Source organism: Sceloporus undulatus, chromosome 3, assembly GCF_019175285.1.
Source record: "Sceloporus undulatus isolate JIND9_A2432 ecotype Alabama chromosome 3, SceUnd_v1.1, whole genome shotgun sequence".
Taxonomy (NCBI): domain Eukaryota; kingdom Metazoa; phylum Chordata; class Lepidosauria; order Squamata; family Phrynosomatidae; genus Sceloporus; species Sceloporus undulatus.
This window is the reverse complement of record NC_056524.1, coordinates 109447657-109457185: the sequence shown is the minus strand read 5'-3', so window position 1 is coordinate 109457185 and position 9529 is coordinate 109447657. Positions and strand designations below refer to the sequence as shown.

At 41.3% G+C, this 9529-nt stretch overlaps 1 protein-coding gene across 3 annotated transcripts; it reads right to left on the bottom strand.

Annotated features, from left to right (window-relative positions):
* ARGLU1 (arginine and glutamate rich 1) lies at positions 1–9249 on the bottom strand. Of its 3 annotated transcripts, XR_006102932.1 has the most exons (5): positions 8762–9244; positions 5057–5282; positions 3191–3248; positions 2677–2760; positions 732–794 (listed from the first exon to the last, which is right to left on the bottom strand). XR_006102932.1 is itself a non-coding variant. In XM_042458170.1 (4 exons), the coding sequence occupies exons 1-4, from the start codon at positions 9127–9129 to the stop codon at positions 630–632; spliced, it is 843 nt and encodes a 280-aa protein (XP_042314104.1). In that variant the 5' UTR covers positions 9130–9221; the 3' UTR covers positions 1–629. The 3 variants fall into 3 exon arrangements, 1 of the variants encoding a protein (XP_042314104.1); XM_042458170.1 differs by lacking the exon at positions 3191–3248 and having other exon boundaries at positions 1–794; positions 8762–9221; XR_006102931.1 differs by having other exon boundaries at positions 2677–3248; positions 8762–9249.
* Between the last annotated feature and the right edge of the window lie 280 nt (positions 9250–9529).

Here is a 9529-nt window from a genome sequence, read left to right as displayed (position 1 = left end):
TGAATTTAAGACTTCACTTTATTCGGCAAATTGATTTATTTACACAATTGGGAATGCTGGTTGAGTTTTATCAGTGGAATAAAAACAATTCTAGCAGAGACAATACTGAACTCCCTTTACACATCTTCAGAAACACTGACCAACTTTTTCCTTACCTGTATCAGGAACATCAAGCACAATAGTGGGATAGTATCATTAGACACCGATATAACAAACCACTGAAGATCCAGTACACTGTGGGAATTTACCAAAACTTTTGCCAAAATTTTAAAAATTCAGCAAAACCAGCATTAATAGTTAACATCAGAGTATAACTCTGAGATCAGAGGGTCAGTAAAAACCTTATCAGACCATACATAATTTATAAAGTGACCTGATCTACATCAAGCCACTTTATCAGAAAACCAAAACAGATGAGAATAGATTATTTAGGAAGTCAATGATCTGATAAGGATTTAACTCAACTGAAGTTAAAATAAGAGATGCAGAGCACAGCCCCTATTAGAACAAGCTAACTTTTCAGATGTCCAAAAAGAAAGAAAATCACAAAAGAAAATAAAAAAAACACTTCAACATGAAGCTACTATACAGAGTTTGTTTCATTTTCCATGAGAGTTCAGAGGTGAAATTTAATCCTGACTCTTTAATGAGAATGATAGTTTGGGCCTAGATTTTCCCTTGCCTAGGATCATTTTTTGCTCTTCCTTTTGCTGACGTTGTCTTTCTTGTTCTAGTTTCATCCTTTCCTCATGGATTTTTCTTTGCTCTTCAACAATTTTCAATTGTTCTTCAGCCTATAATATGAAAGTAGTAGAATTTAGATAATGTATTTCCATAAAACACCACATATATTTTGTTGTTCCAATATCAATACTCAATGATACGATATTGTAATACATATTTGTTAAGAAATCCATATGATACACCACTAAATTATTTATCAGTAGCTAAAAAAAGTATGGATGAGATTACTTTTATAACTGGAGATTAAATCCATGCTATGAAATCCTAAAACCCAGAGCTCAAGACTAAACCATTCAATCTCTTGTTGAGCTACTATGCTGTCACAGTTGCCATTCTGGATGGCTGGAAGTGATTTTGCACACTTTCCAATTTTGTTCTAAGGAAACAAATAAGTAAGTTTCAAGTTCTTCCAATTACAAATCCAAGGCATTAGTTGTTCTAAAAAGCTAATGTTCATAGCAATAGAATACACATGACAAAATCAGCAAAGTGACTGAGAAGTTAATTAAGCAGTGTCTTCCCTCAGAAATTATACAGAGAATCAGTATTTACTAGAATCTGAAATACAAATAGCTAAGATCTTAGAAACTAGTTCAATATTGAACAAGACCTAATCAGGGGTTCCCAACCTAGGGTCCCTGCACACACAAGGGGTGTGAGATGGAATTTCAGGGGGGTGCAGCAAAGAGTGGTTTATGTTCGTGAGTGAGGAGTCACAAGCCACTGCTCAGCCAGTATGGTTTGAAATGTGGCAGAAGGTAACTGTATTTCACATGTAGTAGTCTCGTTGTTTATTTAACCATAGTTTACATTTTCTTCTGAATAAATCAAAATCTAATCACTCAGTTTAGATTGGCATTTTGGGCACTGAGTTAAAAGCTTATTTTTTTAAGATCAGTATGTTCACCCACAGTATTGTAGAAGGTTCAATTTGTGTTTTAAAAAACAGAAATCAGACTCTTCATCTTCAAATGTGATATTAGTTTTGTACGTGGAACAGGAGTGCTGCTTGATCTGTTCCACTGCCCATACAGAGCTACTGTGGCCACTTATGACCTCCACCCCAACAACCCACAAATTCAGGATAGTAAGATGCTCTTAAATATGTTGGTTACAATTGGCTAAAGAATGCTCAGCACCATGACAGGTTGTATCCTGTAATTTTTTCACCAAGTAAATACTGTATATACTCATGTATAAGTCTGGAAATTTTAGTCAAAAACATTGACCCCCCCCAAAAAAAACCCTAGATCAACATATCCATGGGTCAGTTTAAATACTGTGGGCCCTTGATGTCCGCTAAGGTATGATTCTAAGATCCCCTGTAGATATTAAAATCCATGGATGCTCAAGTCCTATTATATACAATGAAGTAATAAAATGGTGTCCCTTGCAGAAAATGAAAAATCAAGGGTTGCTTTTTGAAATTCACATTTTCTTGAGAATTTTCAAGCCATGGGTGGTTGAATCCATGGATATGGAGGGCTGACTGTACTGTACTTTAACATATATCTTTAGGGTAGGTATAAACAGATACCTGCTGGAATTTTCTAAGTTCTTTGGCATCGTTTCCTTTTGCTTTGTCCTTTACATCCTTTTGTTACATGCCTCTAGTTTTACCCTTGACTTATCCACAGGTCCTATCAAAATCCTTAATTTTGACCACAAAACCTGCCCTCAACATATAAATGAGTAGTCAACACATAGTCAACACACATATATGGTATTTTTGTTGCTGCTGTATGCCTTCAAGTAGTTTCCAAATTATGGTGACCCTATCATGGGGTTTTCTAGGGCAAAGTGTGTGACTCACCCAAGGTCACCCGGTTGGTTTCCGTGGCAAAGTGAAGAATTGTACCCGGATTTTCAAAGACACATTCCAACACTTAAACTGCTACACCACACTGGATCTCAAATATTTCTTCTACTTACCAATTTAGCTTGTGCTTCTGCAATTTTTCGATTATTCTCTTCTAGGATTCGTTCTAGCTCCTCACGCTTTGCACGCTCTTCCTCCTAAAGGGGAGGACAGGGTAAGATGTTAGAAAAGTAAAATACTTACTCACCCATCTGCACTAGTCTTCCTAGGAATTCCTTCTGTGAACTGACTTAAAGGGGCAGCTTTATAGCCACCATCTTTGTCTTTCAAACAGCAAACTGTGCAGCCACTAAAATTGGTCTCTAGCTCTAAATTTAAATCATCCCTCCCAGTCCAAACAGCAACCAACTAAACCCTCCCTAATCAGAGACTCCTAGCCAGTTATTATTATTATTTTAATATCACACAAATCAACAAGGACAACTACAAAAACTGGATAGTATTTACCAAATTAAAAGAGTAATATATAAAATATAAATAAAGTGAATAGTTTGTCTCACCAATCAAGTATACCTACGTATTCTTTACCTATACTCCTTTAATCAGCATTAAAAGTTGAATATTTACTGTCTTGTCCAGTGTCCTGCAGAGTGTGCTCCTCGGCTGCCATACGCGCCAGCTTCCTCTTTAAAATGATTTGTACTGTTAGCTTGGCAATGCCTGCATCAGCAGCTCAACCATTTATAAAGAAACAACATACAAGGAAGGCTGAGCTGAGGAATGCAGATGTTTACGGTAAGAAGGAACAAAAATATGCAAAACATTCCTAAGCAAACAATTAATAAGAAAAAAATACATTTACTGTTAGCAAAAAGTACAAATGGTAATCCATATTCCGTGGAACTATGGCCTTCCTTCGTGGGCAAATGGACTGAACACCCTATAGCGTGACAAGCTTAAAGACAGTATCAAACTGTCCTTCTATTATTTAAACTGGAATTCAGGAGTCCAGGGGAAATCTAATATAGAAATAGAATCTGAAACTGAGTTTCCTTTATAAGTTTAAAGAAATGTTGTTATGCAAACCATAAGCAAAATGATTCAAGAGTAATTTCAGTAACCATGATGAATACTCAAATTATTATTTGGAGGTTGTTATAATTAGCCAGAGGTTTGCACAAAAATATAGTTTAATAGGAACAACATGTGTAGGAAATACTTCTTGCTATGTCTAGTCACCAGCTATAGGTTGGCACCCTTCACTCCAGGAATTCAGGATTATGCTGTGTAGTAAAAGTCCTAAGGATATCATTCACTATGATGTTTACCAGCTGCGGTTTTATTATGAATTCTATAGGAAGGGTGAGGGGAGATTAGGCCATCATTTCAGCCAAAATCCAATGCACTAAGATTTTTTTTTTAAAAAAAGAATTATCATCTTCAATAATTGAGTAGTTGTTTAAGCCAAATTATTTTAATTTGCCAAAAATTAATCTGATGTTTTTACAGCACATGCAATTACTTTTTATTTTAAGCATGCTGTATCATAACAAAAATTCTGAAGGGGAAAATGATCTTACTGAAGCTTCTCTCCGATTAATCAACTAAACCGACTCGGTCAGATCCCCAAAGTGAAAAAAAGGAGTGGGTTGTCGGAATAGTCTAACGGCTACTTTCTTTAAATTTAAAAGGAGTGCAACTTCAGAATTTTAAGATCCTGGAGTGATTAGTGCTGGCAAGCATTAAAACCTCCAGTAGCAAGTTACTGTCTCACAGAAAGACATTTTCAGCGTCTGCTCCAGCTGCTGACAGAAGAAGTCACATGTTTAGCTCAACTTCAGACAAGGACAACCTGCTCTTTTATAACTCTCTAGTCTAGAGAAAAAGAAGGAGTTGTTAGTAGTCACTGAAAAAAAAAAATGGATCTCATGAATCTGGCATAAGCCTTTTGTGAAGAAAGTGAACAGGATCAGAGTCCCAGAATTAGTCCACTATGTTTTCAGCAAGAATGCATGGTTGCCTTAAAGGGAGAACAACAAAATCTGTTTCTTTTTAAAAGTTACTACAACTCAGTGCTGGACCCTGCTTTTAATTTCTCCCCCTGACTGAAGGCATAAAGCCTCTTACAGTCTAGGTAAAACAAAACAAATGAAGGATACATAGTCACAAATTGTTTAACCCATTCCCCCAGTAAGAAAGGACTGTGGATATATCCTGCAGCCATGGCAAAAGTTTCAAACAGTTCTCAAATATGTAAGTCAGTTCCATTAAAATTCAAGTATCCTTGTACAGGTTTTAGAAGAGTAACTGTTTTAGGTATCAGTGAGTTCCTCTGAATAGGTTAGAAATTAAGTTTCGCAGCAATGCAAGTTTATACAAGAAAGGAATTAGATTTGCTGTATTCCATCTCCTTCTGAACGCAACAGGAGGCACAACCCAACACTGAAAGTTTTGCCATGGACTGTTTCTACTTTCCAAACGACCGAGCGTTACCTCTCTGGCCTTTTGTGCTGCTAGTTCAGCTTGGCGCTGTCGCTCGAGTTCTTCGAGCAACTGTTTTTCCATGATGCGCTTAGCTTCCTCCACCCTGCGGAGAACTTCCCGCTCAATCTCATCTTTCCGTTTCTCCAGTTCTTCTTCCACTCGCTTTGCTACAAGCTCCTCCACTCTTCTGGCTGTCTCTTCTTCAATAAGCTTCTCTTCTATTTCTTGCTGTCGGCTGAAAACACAGAAATACTAGGTCACTGATTTTGGTCTCTTGAAACAAGTAAATGAAAAATGTCTTAATTACATTTATACATCAACATGTGAATATGCCTGTCTATATAGGTTATGTAGAGCAGAAATAATTTTATATTTGATGTCAATTGTTGGTGCCTTCAGCTGCATGAATCTTTAAGGGAGTAAATTCCCCCCAGAAATGTTATTAATACAAAATGCTATGAAAACATAAAGTTCTGTTTCTGCATAACATACAATCTAACCTCATGAATGTTTTACTGTGCCTTCATTACCTTATAGAATAAAGACTATTAATAAATTTCATTAAAATTAATTAGATGTATTTGAATTACAATATTGAACCCTCTCAAACTGTAGGTTCTAACAGTTTTACAGCAATTCAACAGAGAGCTAATTTCAAGCAATTGTAAAAGCACAAACCTTTCATTAAGGTCAATGCATAAGAAAGCCTACGCAAGTGGATAAAAATACAGATTTGCTGAAAAAGCTTCTGGCTACAGTGGATTAAACAACAGCAGCAAAAAGTACATCACAAGCCAGAGGCACAATGTTTGCCTATTTGAACAGTGTAATGTAATTTGCATGCCATTTCTCTGAATCTAGCATATGTTCAGCTACTATAAGATGGATATTTCAAACTGGTATGATGGTGCAGGAATTCGGAACATTTACCTTAATCTAGCGTAAATCCTAATCTAGAAAAATGTTTGTTAATTACTTGTCCAAATCTTGTCAAGCAACAGCTTCATCATATTTTTATCCTCTTTCCATGAAACCATGAGGGCCAGAAACACTAGGCACCATTCCAAAGTTTTGCACTTAGCTCCCATGGATTTTATTGGAAGAGAAGCATAAGCCTAAATCCTGTCTATTAAAATTAATAGTTAAATGTGATGAACTTCTGCTGGATATTGTGCCAAATTCAAATTTAGTGTTAGAATTTGAAGAGAACACCTCATATAGAAGTTTATACAGGAGTTTCTCACACTATCAGCAGAGTCTCTCACCACTAATTTAAAGTGCACATGGAGCATTTGGAAAAGGTACAGTGCGGTGCAAAGATTCTTCCTGCCATCACATGCACTGCAATACTTATGGCCTATTCTGGCATCTCCTGTGCAGACTAGGATCACTATTGGAGCGCTGTCTACCTTATGAGAACTGAGCATTTCAAACTTGTTCAGTATGTTTCCTACATTATGTGAATTTACAGAACTACACCAAGCACAGGACTTTGCATTTCTGGCCTTTAGGTTATAGTGAGCTCTTCCCAATATAGCCTTCCAATACTTGTAGCAGAACTTAAAAAGTTGTGAAAATGAGGTTTTTTTGTGGGTTTTTGGGGCTATGTGGCCATGTTCTAGAAGAGTTTCTTCCTGACGTTTTGCCAGCATCTGTGGCTGGCATCTTCAGAGAATGTGGAAATGACATAGCCAAATACATTTCAATGGTCAGAAATTCAAGTATAAAGACAAGAAGGATCACTACATGTTTAAAGATGCATGGCGCCCAATTTGGTTCATAGTAATCTTTAAAGCTTTCAGGAAAATTAAACCTTTTTTTAAAAAAATATGACATGACAGAGGCTGGACATGGGAACTCTTCTAGTCCAATACTGAAGTGTATTGCTCTTCAAGTGCTATGCATAATCTCGATCACTAGCTACAACTCTTCTCAATATCAAGAGTAGGGTTCGATTCTCCGCTTGGCATGGAAACCCACTGGGTTGCTTTGAGGAAATCGCTCCTCCTTAGGAGTCACCATAGGTTGGAAATGACTTGGGAGGCACACAACAATAAAGCAACAGACAAACCCAATCAACTTCAAATTCCACATTTCAGTGTGAGTCATGGATGAAATGTTATACTTCTCATTAAAATGAGATACCCAGTGACCTTTCAGTGTAAGCATATTAAGCAGCACAGAATGCAGACTTATTTCCCAGACTAACATGGCTGTGTCTCTGAGTGCCTTGTCACGCCAAGAAGAAGTAAGTGCTTCAAGTAGCATATGTAGCAGTGGTTTGATGGTTGTTCTAGGACTCTGGAGACCAGGTTCCAAATCCTGGCTTGTCTATGTAAGGCCACTCTGCATGTCACACTCTCTCAGCCTCAGAAGATGGCACTGGCAAACCCCCTCTCAAGAAAACCCCACGGTAGGGTTGCTGTAAGTTGGTAGCGACTTGAAGGCACACCACCACCACAGCAACAAATTTCACACAGGGTGACTATGGCAGAGGAGATTTTGAATTCTATTATTATTATTATTATTATTATTATTATTATTATTATTATTAGCCTTTATTTATGAAGTGCTGTAAATTTACACAGCACTGTACATACAATCTTTTAGTTAGACGATTCTACCAGCAAGGAACCAGAGAGAAGATGATGAGAATGAGTCCTAAGAATGGGGAAAACTGGGCTTGAAGCTCTTGGCAAAAGTAGCATTGTATACCTCCCAATCAGCTCTGGTTTCCAAAGCCTACATGAGGCCTGCACTTGACTTCTACCAGCAGAGGAGGCTGGGTGGAGCCCCACCAAAAGGGGGCTGGCCTCCCATGAGGTTAAGGCAGGGTGACCAAAGGGCCTGACTGCAAAGGAGCACAAGGCACTGCGAAAAATGTAGGACATTCAAGGAAAATAGAGGACTGCTAAATAAAAGCTAAAAGCACTTGCGTAAACAGAAATTTGTTTCATATGGTTAATTTACAGCTCTGTTGTAAATACTGTATTACTTCCTGAAGGTGCTGCTACCCACCAGGCTTCTTCCTCCTGCTCCAACTGGAGGGCCTGGACAGGAAGTTGAAATGTAGGGCAGGCTCTGGAAAAAGAGGCCTGGGTCTGGTGACCCTGGGTCAAGATGGCTGCGGGAGGTGGGCACATTTGGGAGGGCCACCCGGATGCAGGGCATGTGTGACACTGGAGCCCTGCCAGCAAACAAAAAGTCTCTTTGCCAAGGATCGCTCCAAGCGAAGCTTCACTGCTCCCCATCCCTCCTCCTCCTCCTCCTGGCTCAGGGGGACCAGAGGTCCTCCTTTTCTAGGGCCTGTCCTCCATCCCAGCCTTCTGACCAGGAGGAATTAAAAAATGTCCTCCATTTGGAGCATGCCTATGACACATGCGTTTATATTTTTAGCTTTCACTGCGTAACGCCTTCCATCTTGGCCTTGTCTTCGGTGTCCAGAAGCCCTCCTTTTCTAGGACCTGTCCTCCATTTCAACCAGATATCCAGGAGGCACTTCAAAACGTCCTCCAATTTGGAGCACGACTTGGAGTGACTTTTCCTTTCAGGAAGGCTTTGATTGGGTCTCGTCCTCCATTCTGCGCTGAGAGGCTATTCCCCTGCTCTCCCTGTAGTCACACTCTCTCAGCCTCCCTCCCTGTCCCCTCTTTAACCCCTTCGGAGGGAGAGAGGGAAGGAGAGGCCTCCTCCAAGCCCCGCCCCGCCTCTCACATTTTCCTCTGCCGCTCGAACTCGGCCTTCTTCTCCTCCTCCTCGCGCTTCTGCTTCTCGTCCAGGCTGCTGCGCTTGCTGACGGTGCGGCCGAAGATGTCGATGCGGTCGGGCGGGGAGGAGGCGCGCTCCCGCTCCCTCTCGCGCTCCCTCTCGCGCTCCCGGCGGGAGGACGGGGCGGTGTTGGAGCGCGACCGCGAGCGGGACTCCCTTCGCCGGCTCCGCTTGCTCTCCCGCGACTTGGAGCGCTTCCTGGCCCGCTCTTTCTCCCGCGAGCGGGACCGGGAGCGGCTCCGGTTCTTCTTGTTGTGCTTGGAGCCCTTCACCCGCTTGGAGTGCGACGAGCTCCGCGACCGGGAGCGGCCCATCGCCTCAGCGCGGCTCCCGCATCCGCGCAACCAACGGCAAGGCCTCACGCGCAAGATGGCGGACGGACTGCCCCCCCGGACCACAATGCACCGCGCAACGGCGCCCACAATGCACCGCGCGGCGGACGTTGGAGGAAAAGGGAAGCGCCGCAGTCCCACTCCGGGAGCGCCCGAAGACGTTCTAGCGGCCCTTTCCGGAAACACCCGAGGTGGGGGGGGGAATGAAAAGGGGGCGTGGCGACGTCCCGAGCGGCTTCGTGGCAACCGAGGCGTCTACGGAAATGCACGAAGCGCCGCATTGCACGCCGAGAGCGTCCGAAGACGTTCTAGCGGCACTTTCCGGAAACACTCGAATGAAAAAATAAAAAGGGGCGTGGCGACGTCCCTTAGCGGCCAACGG